The 18,266-nt window shown below is 34.3% G+C and overlaps 1 protein-coding gene across 3 annotated transcripts in view; it reads right to left on the reverse strand.

Moving 5' to 3' along the window:
* Positions 1-18,266, reverse strand: part of LOC149080550 (cGMP-dependent protein kinase 1-like) — a 210,857-nt gene that overhangs the window by 77,227 nt on the left and 115,364 nt on the right. For all 3 annotated transcript variants that reach the window (XM_089239653.1, XM_089239654.1, XM_089239656.1), the window contains exons 3-7: positions 15,681-15,794; positions 13,403-13,508; positions 10,185-10,248; positions 9,359-9,436; positions 5,928-6,028 (exon numbers count right to left, since the gene is read on the reverse strand). In XM_089239653.1, coding sequence (XP_089095779.1) covers positions 5,928-6,028; positions 9,359-9,436; positions 10,185-10,248; positions 13,403-13,508; positions 15,681-15,794 — 463 coding nt within the window. The remainder of the gene's footprint in view (positions 1-5,927; positions 6,029-9,358; positions 9,437-10,184; positions 10,249-13,402; positions 13,509-15,680; positions 15,795-18,266) is intronic.

The following is an 18,266-nucleotide window of genomic DNA, read 5'->3' on the forward strand; positions in this document are numbered from 1 at the left end:
TCGCGATGATCCCAGTTTGAACACTGTGAGAAATTTTTTTTGTTTTTCCAATTTCAAAGTATGAATGATAACTAATCTTTCGTTTGAAAAGTTTTCCCACAGAGTCCAAGCAGGCTTTCACTGTGATATTTGCATAACACGAAACTTCAGGCATCTGCCAGTCTTACTTCTAATATGGAAAACAGATGGCAAAATGTGGTCTCAAATACAAACCACGCAGAACATAAGAAAGAACTTTCCGGCATGCACCAATTTGTTTGAATTTCTATCAGAGAAATGTCTTGAAAGTACATGTAAGATTGATTAGTAGTAGCAGTGTATATGTGATGTGATGTGTGCTTTTGATAAGAGTGTAACATGATGAAAGCGATTAAATTTTAGCATGAAAATTTTTCTGTACTTCTATATCTTGGATTAATTTTAGACAGAGAGAGAATGTATGTATATTTCTTTTTATTTCATTCCCTTATGATTTTTTATGTTTTAATCTAAATTTTTTTCCAACCACCTTTTAAGGTGATTTCCCAGTTGTTTTGGTGTTTGCATTTGTAAAAGCACACAAAACAAAATAGAATTTAAATTTTTTTAAATTGATTAAAAAATTAAAATAAATTAATCAATTGAAAAGTAATTTATTTAATTTGAAAATTAACATCAACTGAAAACAAAATAACTTTAATTTGATTTTTTTAAATGGAAAAGTTTCAAGTTCTTTCTACTAATGCACAATTTTAAGTTTACGCCTAAAGCAGGAACAAAAAATGGTGTCTTTCTGAATTTCACTCCCCCACTGACCAAAACCTGGCTACGCCATTGTATCTTATCAAGTACCACCAAATTCATACTGTTGTTGGCATCTTTTCTGAATTTGTGCTGTTAGTAACGCATATAATAAATTTATAAGTGTTATGTATCTGGAGCAACACCAGAAAATAAGCAGTATTACGTTGTACGAAGGTGGCAACACTTCAAGGGAATAACAACATGCCAGGAATGAGTTGTTGTAAATATTGTCCCGTAATAAATTAGTTAAGAATTATCGTTCAGCTCATGATTCACTACAGAAATGGCTCATAAAATACAATAAAATAAGTATTTATTTGCAGCAAAAAATTCTAATCGATTAGTTAAAAAATAAAATCCAGTTACTCTGTTGTTTAACTCTGTAAAGTAGTTTATCTCACACAACACTTTTGCATACCACACAAAAAGTAGTTTTACGGAAACTTTCAACACTTTCGGAAAGTAGATAGCGCAAAATATGAATGCATTTTAAACATCCTTTAACACTAGAACTACCAGAATTTCCAGACACCCCCCCCCCCAGAACTACTGGAGCAGTCTTTTTGACTGTTATTGCAATAATACATGGCACAGCTGCAAATATCACAATTTATTTTGGACTAAAACAAGTGTCATAAGAACTAGGGTTGTCTGTCTTGAAAAATTGCCGTATGGAGGTTTCAGGGGGCATGGAGGTCCCTGGGGCCCTACCCCATGAAAAAATACTGTGTGCATATTTTTCGAATTTATATTACATATTATTTGTGGATTTCAATAATTCAAGTTTTCAGGCTAGAAAGAATGGCAGCTTCACAAATGAAATCCGCTTGCCAGCATCCGCTGCCAAAGCCAGGCTATGGGGTGACATGATGATGAACTGGCAAGTAGCCCGAGATGATTCGGAGGCTTCAGGAAGGTCCACACATAAGATCCTGCATTGTGCTAAAACATGGAACAGCAAGTGATGCAGAGAACTGATTATGTTCATTACTGGATGCAGCCCATTCTCTGCTAACCTCAGAAGGCTCAAGTCCAGCCCTAACAATCGATGAAGCTGTGGTGAACTTGGCATAAAACTCCACTACGCTACATTGCGTCGACACACCAAAGAGTTCTATCTAAGAGCTTCCTCTCGGAAGCAATGGAAACAATATGGATGGCCAATGCCTTAAAAAAGACCGGAGCCGACAAGAAAACGAATCAATCTTGTCAGATTCTTACATGAAAACCCGTACAAGGCTAAGATGATTGGACTGTATTTGGATAAGGAGAGGCCCAGCACCATCACTATAGAGCCAAGATGCTCAACCAGGCTGGCAGGAAGACATCAGTGATACGTTGAAGACTCAGACTCGTCAGACTAGGTCTGACTACAGACTTGTCCCCTGACCAAGCAAGTCCTGTGCTGAAGGTCCTCGGTGAACGTTCGCTATACAGTTGGCTCCCCACCCCTTCTTTCTTTTTTTTCAGTCATCATGATTTGTATATATTGTAATTAATCTAGGATTTTCTTTTGTCTGTTCTTTTTTTTTTCTTTCTTTTGTAAGCTTTTTTTAAACTTTTTTTATGTATGTATTCTATGTACATGGAAAATAAAGTTCCCCGACACCACCCAGCTCCTTAACTGAGACAAGGGTTGAAATTGACAAATGTCAACAGAGCCTTGGTGGTGTACGGTTTAAAAGGAAAAAAGTAAAAGTAAGTTTTCAGGAACTGTTTCACAACCACCATGTTTTCCACAAACTGAAATTTTACTTTCTGCACAACATCAATGTTTTGTTTCTAGATTTGCTCACGTAGCACTGTTTGCATTTTGCCAATTTCTCTGTTTGATCATCATCAGAGTCTTAAGACAAATCTGGAGGGGGACATTCACCTGCAAAGAAGGGTGATCGGAGTTCATCAGATAATAGTAAAATGAAGTTCCTTAAGAGAAATTTTTGTTTGTAAATTTTTTTGTGGCAAATCCATGCATTATTACGCTCAGATCAAGGATATTATAAAACGTGTTAATCGGCCAGCGCCTTAAAGGAAATCGCACAGAATATTTTCTTGTCATCTGGCCTAAAATATCTACCCCAAATTTTGTTGAGTTACAAAACTCCATGGACTCTGGGTTTTTTTTTCATTGGTCAAAATATCAATTGAGGGATAAAAAGGACTCAAAACCAAGACATTCTTTTTAGGTTTTCCCTGATACACAGTCATTGTAATAAAATCTCTTTTCAGGAATTTGGTATCATATAACTGAGCATTTGAGTTTATGATAACATTAGGGATTTCTCGTCTGGATTTATTCATGGTTCTCACGAGACTAGAATCAGCCATTTTCAATTTTTTGGCAAGCTTCACAGAAATGACAAAACTATCAGTTGTAATATTCCTTCTTTTCTTTAGGTATAGTTGTGCATTCTCCATTGCAACATGTTTGGAAAAAGTACATCACTGGGACATAGTTAATCTTTTCCAAGGTATGGAAAACCATTGCACACGTATTTAGAATCAACATAAACAATCATCCAGAACTTGATTCCAAATTTGTCTGGCTTATTAGCTATATATTGAAGGAATCTACATCTTGTGTTTGTGGGAAAAAGCTTTTCATCCACTGTCAGATTAGGGCCTGCAATATATCATGGCTTACAGTTGTTCATGAGCTCATTCCATATTCCCGAAACTAAAACAAATTTATCTGACTGTTATCGGTTAGCTCTAGTAGATTTTACGTCAAATCTCTCAGGTATTTCATAATTTTACCAAATCTATTTCTGCCCATGGAGAAAATTGGTGGCCCCTATGTTTTACACCACAGATCACCAATGAAGTAGATTTTGTTCCAAGAGCTCCTCTGAGGTACATAAGAGCGATAAAAGCATCTATATCTATATATATATATAGTTCTTTAGAAAAAAGCTCTAATCATCCGTTTCAAGCACTCTGTGCACTCGTGGATATATTTCAACATATGCTCATTGAAGAAGAGTCTCCAATCGCTAACGCAGCTGTCGTCTTGTATTTATCTTTCAGCGTAATAAAATTGGTCTAGTGAATTATACAAAATACTTTTTTTTTATGCTGACCATTGAAAGGAGCAAAAATATCTTTCACAATCCACTCAATTTGATCATCTTTACCCAAAAGTTGATTGCCAGGTTGGAAGTGTTCAGAATCATTGGGGGACATAGACATGTTGTCGTCTATGACCTCGACGTCCACGAGATTGATTTTTTCTTCTTTTCCTAATCGTGCATGCTGCTACGCGGCTATTTTCATCGGCAGCATTCAGAATACCATCTAAAGAAAAAAAGTTACTTGAAAATCGGCTGGAAATAAAAGAGAGGGAGGAGAAATGCTCAGCCACCCACAGGGAAAAAAATCTATGTGACAAAACAATTTTCACATTTATTATCAACAATTTTCATACAAATTTTGAAAATCATGTTTTTTTCCAATCTGGGAGGGTTGCTTTTGGACCCCTGTGCAAAATAGAATAGCAAATAGGAATTTAAAAAAAAAAGTAATAATGATCTAAAAATACTTCAGGTGGAGGGCATAACCAAAAATGAAGGGCAAGTTCTCTCAACCAGTAAGATTTGTAGTGAATTAAGTGCAATAAATGTCTAAACATCTTACCTTCCTCATCACAGCTAGTTTCATTGGAAATTTTGTCCAAAGAAGAGTCACTTTGATTTTGAATAATTAAGCCATCTTCACTGTTTTCTGCATTTTGCTCTTCTGTATCTTCCTCTACATCTCAGAGACGTCTTCCGATATATTACTGATAGTTTCAAAGATTTGTTGGCATTTCATTTCTTAACAATTCGCCATGATTTCCCACTCACTTTCACACCGATATTGGGGATTAGAAAAACGTTCACACTGTAAATGAGTTGAATGAAGAAATATGAGGTCCCATGTCAAAACACAGCGATTAGAGTGGAAGAACTGTTGCACCACTGGCAGCTACTTTATTACTTTTTATACAATTCTATAGTGAACAGAAAGACACCCCACCCCCTGGTGGTCTCTCCAGCTAAACGTTTTTGTGCACATACCGAAAATACATACAAAATAAACAGTGTCTGGTGATATACAAAAGTACTGTATCCCAATAAAATATAAACAAACACTTTTTTAAATGTATAAATAAATGTATATAGTCTTAAGCTATGTGTGTGCGTGTGACAGTAGCATACACCATTTCCTGGTTTATGGAGGACAATATTGAAGGTCGTCTTCTGAAGAAAATAAATAAATAAATAAATTTCTGAAAATAAATTTTATGAGTGAGTTTACCCCCTCCCCTTCCCCTCATTTATACTTCCCTTTGGAGACAGGCATTTTTAGCTTCAAAAATTGGGAGAGAATGCATACAAAATATTCCATAGCATTGCACAGAACCATCTGAAAACTTGTTTTCTTGAGCTTAAAGAGTAGGCGAGATTTAACATGATTCTATTATATATTTTTAGTAAACTTATTAAAGTTTTGAAAAAACAATACATTGTATGAAGAAACTGTAACAACTACACAAATGCAGGAAGTAAAGTTCTAAATTTCAAACAGCAGTCAAAATGACCGCTAGGTAGTTCTAGTGTTAAAGAATGAAAAATTGTAAGGAATTTTAAAACATATATAAAAGATAATTCTAAGCAAAATATAAAAAATATCATTATAGGAAGATTTTTATTAAAATTAAACATATCAATGAATCAAGAGGAGTTTAACATAGACTATAAGTAATTCCAAATATGATTTGAAAAAAATATTGTTGTATAGGGATTTATCATTATTTAGAGTATCATTGTAGCAAGGTTTCAATGTAAATAAAATATGCACAGTTGGAAGTTATATACTGAGTGAAACATTTTCAATATTATATTTCAAAAACAATGAAATAATGCCTTTAAGATCTCTGTATTGTAGCAGGGCCATACTAATAACTTTTTTTTGGGAGGGGTCGGGCAAAAAGAGGTTGGTATTTTGGGAAAAATGCATGGTGAACTTAATCATATGATATATATCAGTAATTTTCTTGAATTACGGGGGGGGGGGCAGAAGACAGATGCTCCAGATCACCCTTTGGCTACAGCTTTGAATTGTAGCATATTAAATGTGGTAAATGATGACAAAAGGCTACATACCCTTGCAAAGCTTTTTCTCCAAAGAAATCACCTCTTTCAAGATATCTGATAAATTTTTCTTCTCCATTAGAATTCAGACTTTCTTTCATGGTAACTTTCACCTTTAGAAATAAAAACAACAGAGTTTCCACAGAAGCAAAAAACAGTAGAATGAGCACTATTTAGTCTGGGGCTCGGTATTTAACATTTTCAAAGGGATCGATATGATGGATCATGAAATATTGTTACACCGTTTTTCAAATGCTTTGACTCAGGGGAACACCAGTTTTGATTAGTTGGGGATAATTCTAGGTTATTGTGTCACAGGGAGTTTTCCCCAGCAGGGTTGTAAATGCATGGAGTATCTTATTTTCTGATGTCATGAATTTCCCCATAACAGACACCTTCAAGAGGAAATACGATAAGATGGGTGGTGGGAGTAATCAAGAAGCTATCCATATTTAAAGAATGACAACTATTATTTCTATGGGCAGATATTTTAGTTGTTTAGTTACTTTTTCTGGCTTATTATTTTGGGCAGCTGTATTTAGACTACAACAACCTTAATTTTATGGGCTTTTTCTAATGATATTTATTTTTGGTTCTCCTTTTACCTTTTTCCAGCCACCTTGTTAGGCAATTTGTCTGTTGTGGTTTCTAATTTTGTATTTTTTAATTTAAATTCTGTGTTTTTGTTTATCCCATAACTATTCATCTGGATTGTGATAGGCATTCTGAGAAAACAAATACTTTTTTTCGTGTGTGTGTTTTGGTCTTGAAACTCGACTGACCAAGTAGTGTGGCATGAAGTGAGGCTATGCTAAAACAAACAAGACTCTTTTCCAAACTACAGCTACATTGTAGGAAATAATCCATCAATCAAAAATGTTTTGGCATCTATCAAATTTTATAGTTGGAGGCAAAAAAAAATCAAAGGACTTGCCTCTTTCTAGAGGAAAAGTCTAGACCAGCGGTTCTCAACCTGTGCTCTGCAGAGCACTAAAGGCTTCACATGCACTTCCCGGGGCTCTGGGTTCAATCTGGAAAAATAAAATAAATCAGTAAATAAATTTAAAAAAAGAGGTCAAAGGGGCTCACCATAGAAATTATTTTCATAAAGGATCTGCGAGTTGAGAAGGTTGGGAACCACTGGCCTGGATGATCACAAAACTCCTTTGTGTTTAACAGTCGTAACAATATAGAATCTCAAGGTCATAGACTAAGGATAAACTTGTCTACGCCAAAGGTCAATACTACCTCCCTCCTCCCAAGTGAGCTGGAGAAGTTTGAGGCATGATTCATTACTCCACATAATATTTCCCCCCTCTTCTATTGTCCATAAATGATTTTCTAAAGAAAGACCAATTATATGCTAGACCAGTATCAACCCAACTTATTGGTTCTACCCCCCCCCCTCCCAGAAATGTTTTTTCTCATTTTTCCCCCCTTCCTAAGCTTTAAGCTTATTCTATCCCTAGCTTCTATCACCCTCTTGATCCATTCCAGCACCCTTCAAGGGCATGATTTTGTACACTTTGGGAGACAGCATGCTGAACAATGCAGTGATATTATGTGTCATGAAAATAACTAGACAACTGAAAGTGAATAATGAAAGAATGGTTAGCAATAAAAATGCAATGTTTGCTGCATTTTTGTTGAGGAGCCAGTAAATTTTGAACCGTAACAATTTTCCAAATTAGTTACAAATTTTGCCAATAGGTGATGTCCCAAACAATATTCATCATCTGTAAAGCAGTGGTTCCCAAACTTTTGCTCTCTTGGCCTATTGTTTGTCTGTGGCTCCCAAGAATAATCCAGAAAAGAACCACTTCAAAGCACTCAACTGCAGAATGGCCAGCTCATCACTACACCTGTAAGAGTCACGATTCATACTCTAAAAACCACTGCTGTAGAGATTCTACTTACCTACAGTGGCAACACACTATGTGTCTCTATTCATGTGTGGTCATTTGACTGAGTCTACTACCAAAATCTACAAACTATTGCACAACTAGAACATTGCATCTGTAATGCATGTTAGGCCTTTCAGGTCAAAATATTGTCACAGATACCAGTGAATTTCATTATACGAATGACTACAAGTGGTTGCTGTAAACAGTGGATGACTTGAAAGTATTGTAATTCAGTTTTTCAGATGGCATTCATCTATCAGCAAAATTAACTAATTTGGAAAATTGGAACAATTTTAACTCTTTACTGGATTTATTTAATATATTAACAATTTACTGGCTCCCCAATAAAAATGCTGCAAACTGTGGATTTCTATCACAAACTGTTTTTTTTTTTTTTTTTTGTTATTCCCCTTCAAAGTTGTGTTGCTGTTTTCCTGCTTATGCACTAATGCTAAAAGCATCTCAAATATGCAGTTCACATATGAAAAGCATTTACTTACATATACGTATCCGGGTTCTATTTATTGAGTTGAGGGAGCATAAGAGAAAGATGGCATTGTGAGTTGCATGACTCATTGATAATATACAAGCATCCCTCACTTTAAGCAATTGATTGGTTCTGCTAAATAGTCGCGCATGATGAAATCAAGTAAAGTGAGTGAATTTAACATGGGTAAGATAAGGAGAGGGAGTTGGTTTTCTTCTCAGAAGGAATAAAAAAAATTTACCCAACAGCACACACAAAGGAATTTTTTTAGAAATGAATTAATTATTCAAACTTATGAATAAATCCCGTGGATATAGGCAATATGAATGAAATAAATTAATAATTTTTCTGTATTCATTAATTTTGATTGATTCCAGTGAGTGTGGATGTTTCTTTCCTGAAGAGCTTGGTGTGATAGGCTGATAACTCTTTTTAATGAAACAGTCAACATTCGGCCAACGAGCACCAATTTTTGTCTCCTTATAAAAACTTTGGTAGTAAAGCCAGAGAATTCTGCACATTTCTCACAAATATGAAAATTCTAGTTTCACTGAAACCACTTTTTTGATTAAATTTCTCATAGCATTGTCAATGTGTTACCAATCGTTCATCAGTCATCAGTTAGATCTGGTGAGTTGCATTTGAGAATTTCTCTCATATTTGCCTCAGCTGCATTATCAAATCCAATGTATTTTGTCATCAAAGGATTTTACTATGTTATATATCTTCAATTTGCCAGCCCATTTCGAGGATTAAAGTTAAACTCTAAGAAGAATTTTGCAGGTTGGAATTCCTAAAAATCAACTTTTAAAAATCGTGTTATAGTGAAATCACGTAAAGCGAGAGACAACTATACATAATTAGGTTTTCTTTCAAACATATAAAGATGATAACTGAAATACTGATTTAACTGTATATGTATGAAATTTTGTGAGACTAATAGCTTTTGTCAAGAACAGAATTTTTATCACAATATTTTGAATTAATAAATTATTTTGTTTAAAATAATAAAAAAAAAAGTGGACAAGAAAATAACTCAAAATTGAAAGTACCTTTCCTTTGCTGATGATAAAAAAAGTGTCACCTCGAGCACCTTGTCTGATTATATAATCCCCAGCACTGTATGTACACTGTAAAAAATGTATGTTACGAAACTGTATACTTTCATGCGAGGACAAAATTCAAAATATTTAATAATATTAATAAAATATTATTCATAGTCTTCGATTAATCTGCTGCTACCATCCAATAAATGTCTTATCGTCTGCAGTTTTCTGATATTAATGCATCTGAGGATAAACATCAAAAAGAGAAAGAGAGTAATTTGACAAATAAGCAATACAAAAGAAGTTGAAAGCTCAAGGATGGATGTTGGTTGGTAACAATGAATGAATGAACGCCAGGGTCTCTGCCACCGGACTTATCCCGTTGCCGAGATCTCTTCCAGCCCAGCTTCGTGGCAGAGTCTGGAACAACGTGAATGCACCTAACAGTCTGAGTGTAGCTAGTGTTGTGTCTGATATTTCAGTGCTGCCATCTACGCTTTTAAATTGTGAGTGAGGTGTAATGATTGAATATTTGCAACATTGTAGGCCTGTTGCTCTCTGTGGCGAGACTTTTTAACGGGGAGGTCAGCTCGCATTCGCGCCTTGAAGTTTGGGAACCGTTGGTTGGTAACAAAAGGATACCCACACTTCTTATCTCTTTCCCATATTTCTCAAATATAAATAAAGATTACAAATTTGGAGGCATTTTGCCAGGTCTTAAACTATACATCATCTATATTTGTTGACAAAAATTTATCAGTAAATCGTTTAATATGATTAAAAAATTTGAGAATTTTAAATTTTTTATAAATTGTATTAATCATAGACTTACTTCTTCTAAAACATCTGATATTTTTATAAGTAATTCATCAGTAATGTTCCTGAATGTTGGTACGCTGAATAAAAAATAAAGTCATGAATATTGTTTGCATCTGGCATGAGAAATATAATGAATTTTCAAAATAAATGTAAATATATAGTGGTATAATTAAAAACCATTCTTTGGCATCTTATGATCAGGGCTATATAATAAGGGCTGTTTCATAAAGCATCTGAGTCAGAACCAGCTGATGTCAGGAATGATATCACTACTCTGACAGAACCAAGTAAAGCCTGCTTTGCTACCTTATTGAAATGATAGTTTGCAATTGATGTATAGCTAATTTTACTATATTCTTCCCAAAATTATCTTTCCAGTTATTGCCAAATATATTATCTACATATTTATTTGCTTCTGTCTCTCTTTCTCTCTCAATCATTTAGGCATTTAAAATAAAAAATTTCAAATAGCAGCATTTGTTTATAGGGTAACTTCTACTAAGATTATTTTTCTGGGATCCATTCCAGTTGAAATACCCACATTAGTTAAATTTCTTTGGGTTAATTGAAAGCCAAATCGAGACAGATATTTTCAATTATATTTTGAACTTTCTTATAATTTTTAATTATCTTTTTGGTTTTGTTTGAATTAAGTGTGACTTTTAGAAGCATTGACTTTATTATCATTACCAATACCAACTGTAACGTAAACACACCAAAAGCAAAAATAAAAAAAACCCTAATATAAATTTATATTTTATATATATATTATTATATTATATTATTATATTATATTTTATATTATATTTTATATTATATTTTATATTATATTTTATATATATATTATTATATTATATTTTATATTATATTTTATATATATTATATTTTATTTTATATTATATTTTATATATATATTATTATATTAAATAATATATATATATATAATAATATAAAATCATATAATAAAAAATAAAAGGAAGTTATATTGTTGCTTTTTAGCTAATTATCTCAAGTATTTACTGCACTCATTTTTCAACAAACTAGCTTTCATATTCAAATTAGATATACATTATTTTAAATACTTATTTTCTCAATTAACATAGCACACCTTGAACAATCTTTTGTTCCTCATAATTATCTTCCACAACGTACTCAGTAACATTATATTTTACTGACTCAATGATTTCCAGATGTGGCTTTTTAGGGCTTTGATATTCTAGCTTGTCCAAAGCAATCAAATGTCTCTCATTTGATCAAGATTTTCTTAAAATAGATTGATAATATTATGGTGCTTAGCCCAGTAAATTTACAGATTTTTTTTTTTTTAGGTAAATGTGAGACAGTTCTTTAGGCCATCTTCATAATCATAATACTAGAAATGATCATTGTAAATATAAGCATACTTATAGTCAGGGGCATATGCAAGATTAACATTTGGAGAGATCCTAAAAGGTTTGGAAGTACAAAGAATCTTTTCCAGAGAAATTTTGAGAAACCAACCTATGCCCTTCCCCTCTCCTTTGCTTACAGTTTACTTGATTGAGCCTCTTATATTTGGATACCCATGTTGTGTGAGTCTTTGGGTCTTTAGTTCTGAGAATTATTCTTGCATGTGACAGTCGCACATCTCATATAGTCAAACCTCTCTATCTCGAAACTGATGGGATTGAAAAAATTTTGAGATGGAGAGTTTTTGAGAAATAGAGTTTTTTAGCAAGAAAGGAAAAACGTCAAAAATGGCAAAAAATTTGATTATAAAAATAAACTATAAAAAAAATACCATACTATCTTTTATTACATACTGTTGAAATTTATTAAATTAAGTTATTTAAGTTAATTGGATTATTAAGTTACACAATCAATGTTCAATCACACTACATGGAAATACACTAAAATAAATTGAAATATTTTTTTTTATTCAAGTCAATTGTATTTACATACCTTATGTAAAATAATTTGTAAGCTTGGATTGATGCATATTCTTTGCTCTTTGAGCCTTCACAATTTTATCTATACTAGCAAGAGCCGCAAATATTTCTAGCCCCATCTTCTCAGTTTGCTCCAGCAAATGACGCAGCATTTTTACAGCATGTATTCAGCATTCACTGTTACTTTATTCTAATTCCTCTAGAGTATATTTTCTGTATTTTTGTCGCCCGAGTCAGCCATACATTCAGCAAAAATTTAAGTATCAGTCAAGGTGTTGCAAGTTTGTAGTGAACTGTTCATTTCCGCAAAATCGGAAAAAAGAAATTTCTAGCCTCAAGTGATTTTTAAGTAATGCCCTAATATGCTGAAATTTCATTTTCAACATTCATTGAAATTCAAGTGATTCACCAGATCTGATTCTTTTATCACTGAGATGACTGGTTCCAAACCTGTAGCATTCTTCAAGCAATTTTGAATTATCTATTGACCGACTTTTTCCCTGCTGAACAAGTCATCCACATATGACATCCACCCACTGTCAGTCACAATATCCGCCTATGATTGACAATGTCCATCAACGCAATGGCTGTAATATAAATGAGCCTTTCTTATCAGTTTCTTTCATCACCTTAGAAAAGTGAAAAAAAAGGAATTTTCGTATTTTCTCTATACTATCATTGGGCTTGGTCTTCAAGATAGAGTTTTCAAAAATTACTTTGAGACAGAGAGGTGAAAATTCATTGATTTACTGCAACAAATGCAATGATTTGTTTTATTTTTTGAAACATAGAGTTTTTGAGAAAGAGAGGTTTGACTGTATTTATCACTGATAAACATAAGAATCATCAAAAACTGTTAAAAAATATAACAAGGCAGGGGCCTGTAACTAAGACTTTTCTGTAGCATGATCATAGTTAATTTTGCTGCCCTCCCTCCTTATGAAAATCCAAAAAAAAAATTTAAAACTGTGGTGTTTTTTTTTTTTTTTTTGCAGTATTTTCCAAGTTAAAATAGTTTTTTTTTCAATTTTTATCCCTAAAATTTGTGGCTCTCCTGAGATTGTTGCCAGAGGCAGTTGTCCACTTTCCCTCTCTAGTTCTGACCCTGGATTCAGTTGGTAATAGTGATGCAGAATTAGGCATGAAAATTAAAAACAGTATAAGAAATACCTAAAGATAGAAAATATTTTTAGAGCAAACAGCTGAACATATACACACACACAATAAAAATGATAAGATTTTTAATCTACAGAGGAATAAAATCATATTATACTTCCTGAAACTATGTAAACTGTAAACTCACCTTTTCAAAAAGGATGTATATTCTGCCTGGCGCACCAAGCCAGTTCTCATCATAATTGTCTGAAAGCACTGTCTTTCGATGGCCCATAATTTGCAGTCAATGACAGCTTTATCACAGAATTAAAAAAAAATTAGGAATCAGAATAGAATGATATCATAAATAGTATTTGAGAAAGACTCAAGATAGGTTCATAGTTTAGATGCTGCTGGCGAGCTATAGCATGTCAAATACCTGGAATTTCTGGAGAGGGTGCATAAAAATTTTGTTCACGCATCCCAAGGGACACATACTTTCTGAGTTTTGGGAAAAACCTCTGAACCTTCTTTTTTTCCTCCTCCTCACCATCTATCACAAGAATGTTCAACCTTTAGGAGAGTGTGGGACACCTCATACCGATTTGTAAACATGTTGCTGCCACTAAATTAAGTGCTCTGAAACAGTGCCAAGGATAATTTAAGTGATCTTTAAATGTGCTATGGAGCACTTGAGTGATCTGGAATAGGGCCGCAGGTCACTCAAGTTAACTATAAATATGCTGCGAATCACGTAAGTGCTCTGGAATTATGTTGTGGTAATCTGTAAATATGTTGCAGTACTGTGGAACTCTGCCGTAGTGATACATAAATATTCCATAGGTCACTTAAATGATTTGGGAATGTGCTGTGAGACCCCTGAGTAGTCTGAAACTGTGCTAAACAGAAACAGAAACAACATGTGCAGTTGAACATCCTCACCAATGCAAAAGCAAAATAATGTTGGATATCATAGCAGTAAAGATACCACTTTACAACTTCACTGATCCTGCTCTGTGGTTCCTGATGTGTGAATCAACATTCAAACTGGGGATTACAAAACTAGTAATGAACAGCTGCACAAAATTCAGCTACATAGTGGCCCATCTACCACCGGAAGCAGCTTCCATCATTCAAGATATCATCACAAATTCAACGGCAACAGATCCCTATGTTTTTGAGAAATCAGAATTTATCAAGCACAGAGGTGAATCGTCACAGCAAGAAATAAGGAAACTTCTCACTGGAGAGCAACTCAGTGATCATTGCCCAAGTGAACTTTTCAGTGTCTTGCAGAGAATTACATGACATACCAGACGAACTGATGTTGGAACTATTTCTTCAGCATTTACCAACATCTGTACAATCCATACTGGCTGCCGTAACACCACTTACGTTGGACAAAGTGGCCAATATTGCACTTGCTACCTTTTCTGCAAGTTTCACTGAGGAATGTTTGTTGTCAGAAATTCAAAAGCTGCATCTCAGGATCGACAAAATTTCCTGAGTGCGAAGCCATAGCCTGTACTGAAATTGATATCTGAAACAGCATAGCAAATCAAGAAATTGTGACAGATGTTGGTATCATTTCAAGAAATGTGTCAGTCCTTGAAAATTTTTGGTGATGAGCTCAGCAAAGAGTGGGGGCAACTTGCTCTTTGGCACCTATGTCAAGTCGCCTGCTTGTGAAGGATGCAAAAACGAACATATCCTCATTGATACAGGCAGTGATGTTAAGATTTTGCCTGCAAGCCTTTCTCAGCACAAGTAATGACCTGTTCAAGCATTCGCAGCCACAAAGTCATACGTCCGTATGGCCAATGTGTTCTTTCTGTGGATTTCGGCTTGAGATGAAACTTTTCTTGGCATATTTTACGTCTCCAATGTGTCAATGCCTATACTTTCTTTCTTTCTTTTTTTCCATCCCAGCACAACTCAGTACTATCCCGGGCAATAGTCTATGTCTAAAATATGCCTTGCAAACAATGTCTGTCCCTTTGTGTGAAATAAAATGTCTTTCTTGTATTAAACTCCATGCAACCGTCAATATGGCACACCAGCTTCAGCCAATGACCACTGCTGTTAGTGGGATTCAAACCTAGGTTCTCATGATGCCAGTCCATCACAATGCCTACATGAACATATAGCGGCAGATAATCATACTTTTAATAATAAAATAATAATACCATCTTCTAATTACCAAATAATTCTATCTTGCGCTCAACCTTTCATTACCTGTGAAATTTTTCATGATTGGCTTTCCTTCGCCTTCCATGAGGGTTTAAAAAATTTTGTGCCCTGGTTTATCTAAAAAAATCAAGGTTTTACTGCAATTATGAACTACAGAAGCTAGACTATTTTGGAAATAGAATTAGGCACATAGGAAAGTAAGTAAATATCTTATTTTTTTGGTTTTTAATTTTTGTTTCTTCATCTTGATTTTTTTAATAAGTATTTGGAATCATGATGAAGTGAATGATTATTACCTTTTACTGTTGCAGTTCTTTCACAGTTGTACAGTATTGCTAATTCGCCAAAAACTTTTCCAGGGCCAAGATTGCATAGGAACTTACTTTCTTTAGAAACTTCAACTTTACCCTCTGAAAAAATTAGGAGAGACAAATCACATGCAAATTTATAAAATAACAGTATAGCTCAGTCAACATCTCTAATTTTTGGATTACCAGACTACATGAAACTGACAAAATTATACAGACACTGGCAAATAGAATACCTTCATTTGTACTTTTCTGCCCAATTCAAAAGTCTAAACCAAATTGATAATATATAAAAAATATACACCTAAATTAATTTGATAGATTCAAATACTAACTAATAAGTTCATGGTGGTTAATTAATTAATTAAAAACTGGCTTTTATTTTTTAGGGTAAATTAATTAATTATAGTGGTGAATTAATTAATCACACACAATTAATCATTAAATAATTACAACTAGTAGACACTTAATTTATTTGTAGTTGAATATATAAATTTTAAACACCCCCCTGTAGTTTATCAAATTATTAATGTAAATTGTTTGAATTAAAGTGTACTTATATATATTTTTTCCTGTAAAAATTGGATAGCGTCTCAATTTATGTCACTATGTCTATCATATCGTACTTCATTTTAAACGTATCAATTGTGTTAGAATTCACAACCCCGGAGGTAAGCTACTCCATTTACTGACAACCCAATTAGAAAAAAACTCCCTGTGACACCCCAACCTGCAATTATCCCTTACTAAATGACACCAGTGTCCCATTGTTGAAGCAGTTGTTGATGTATTAATAACTCATGGTCAATCCTATCCATGCCATTGAAAATTTTGAACACTTTGATCATATCTCCTAGACACCTGCATTCTTCCAAGAAATGAAGTCTTTCTTCATAGCTCCAGCCTTGTGTGCCAACAAGAGCATGCGTAGCTCTTTTCTGAACCCCCTCAACCAAGTGTATGTCCCTCTGTAGGTATGGTCTCCAAAACCTTACAGCATACTCCAGTGCAGGACGAATTAAGCCTCGGAAAAGTGGAAGAATGACTATAGGAGAACCAGTCTTTCCACATACATCAAGTATGATCTCTTTACTTCTTGGCCATTGACTAGATTAGTTTTGAAAAATGTTGGAGAGAGATAACGATACTGTCTTCCAATTTTGTGAGCCTTTCTATAACATCACGTTATTTATCAGCCCTCACTTTCGCCTCTGTTTTATAAGCAGCAACACTTGGCCGTTTTCTGTGTCTCTCGTTTTAAAACAAATGTCTGAGGAAAAAATAGAAAATGGGAAATGTGATGTGGAAATCATAATAAATGAATTTAGACTAAAAAATTGCGAAAGAAATCAGAATTTTTCAGAAATATTAACGCTTTTACTTGAACTTGTGACTGTTCATTAGCAAATATTGACTTTTGTGCATGATTTTCAATTGTATCATTAATCATCTCTTAACTTAGTGTGGGAGAATTGTTATGCATCTGGTAACACCAGAATATACTTAGTTATTATATTGTGTGAAGGTGGCAATGACAGCAAATAACAACATGCCAGGAATGGGTCCATGTGAATATTGTCATAATAAAATAGTATGAAAGTTACTGCTTAGCTCATTATTTAATCATAAAATTGGCTTCCTCATCAAATACAATAAATCCATGAATCTATTTCAATCATGAGAGGGGCACCCTTGTTGGAGTGTATGTAGATGACCTTCTGGTGATTGGAAAGATGAATGAAATTGATAACTTCAAGAAGGCAATCAAAGAAAGATTCACTGTCAGGGATCTTGGTCCAGTAGATCAGATAATATCCATGAAGATCTCAAAGGGAGAAGATGAGTCAATAACTCTAGACTATAAACAGCCTAAAACTATAACTAACTATAAACAGCCTACATCACAGAAGTTCTGGAGACTTTCACGATGTCGGAAGCCAAGCCTGCAAGCAAGCCTCCAGATCTGAGCATCAAACTTATGAAGGTTGACAACCATCAATGAGAGGAAATTAAAAAGGAGAGCGAGAAATTACCTTATAGGCAAGCTGTAGGAAGCCTGCCATACCTAGCAAATGCATCTCGCCCAGATATCACATATACTACTACATACTTGAGCCAGTTTTTCGAAAGACCAAGCGATGAACACTGGTGCATAGTAAAGCACATGCTGAGGTACCTCAAGGGTACTAAAACCAAAAACTACAGTTCCAGTGAACTGGAAAACCACTAGAAGCATTTTCTGATGTAGATTGGGGATGTGACAGGACAAATAGAAAATCTTTCAGTGGATATATCTTATTCCTTGCTGGGACCCAGATCGAGTGGTCAAGCAAAAAGCAATCTGTGCTGTTGCCCTGTCCTTTGCCAAGGCTGAATATGTGGCGATGTGCCACTTCTCTAAGGAGGTGCTATGGCTGAGAAGTCTGCTGAAGGAGCTGGCTGAGGACCTTCTGAGCCAAACAGAGAAGATCATGGTAGACAATCAAGGCACCATGTTCATAGCCAGAAATCATTTAACTTCAGACATGAGTAAACACATTGACATCAAGCACTTCTTCCTTCAAGACTTGATCA

The sequence above is a fragment of the Pholcus phalangioides genome, unplaced genomic scaffold (assembly GCF_987345545.1).
Source record: "Pholcus phalangioides strain wild (caught in Gottingen) unplaced genomic scaffold, Ppha-v1.0 ptg000011l_1, whole genome shotgun sequence".
Taxonomy (NCBI): Eukaryota; Metazoa; Arthropoda; class Arachnida; order Araneae; family Pholcidae; genus Pholcus; species Pholcus phalangioides.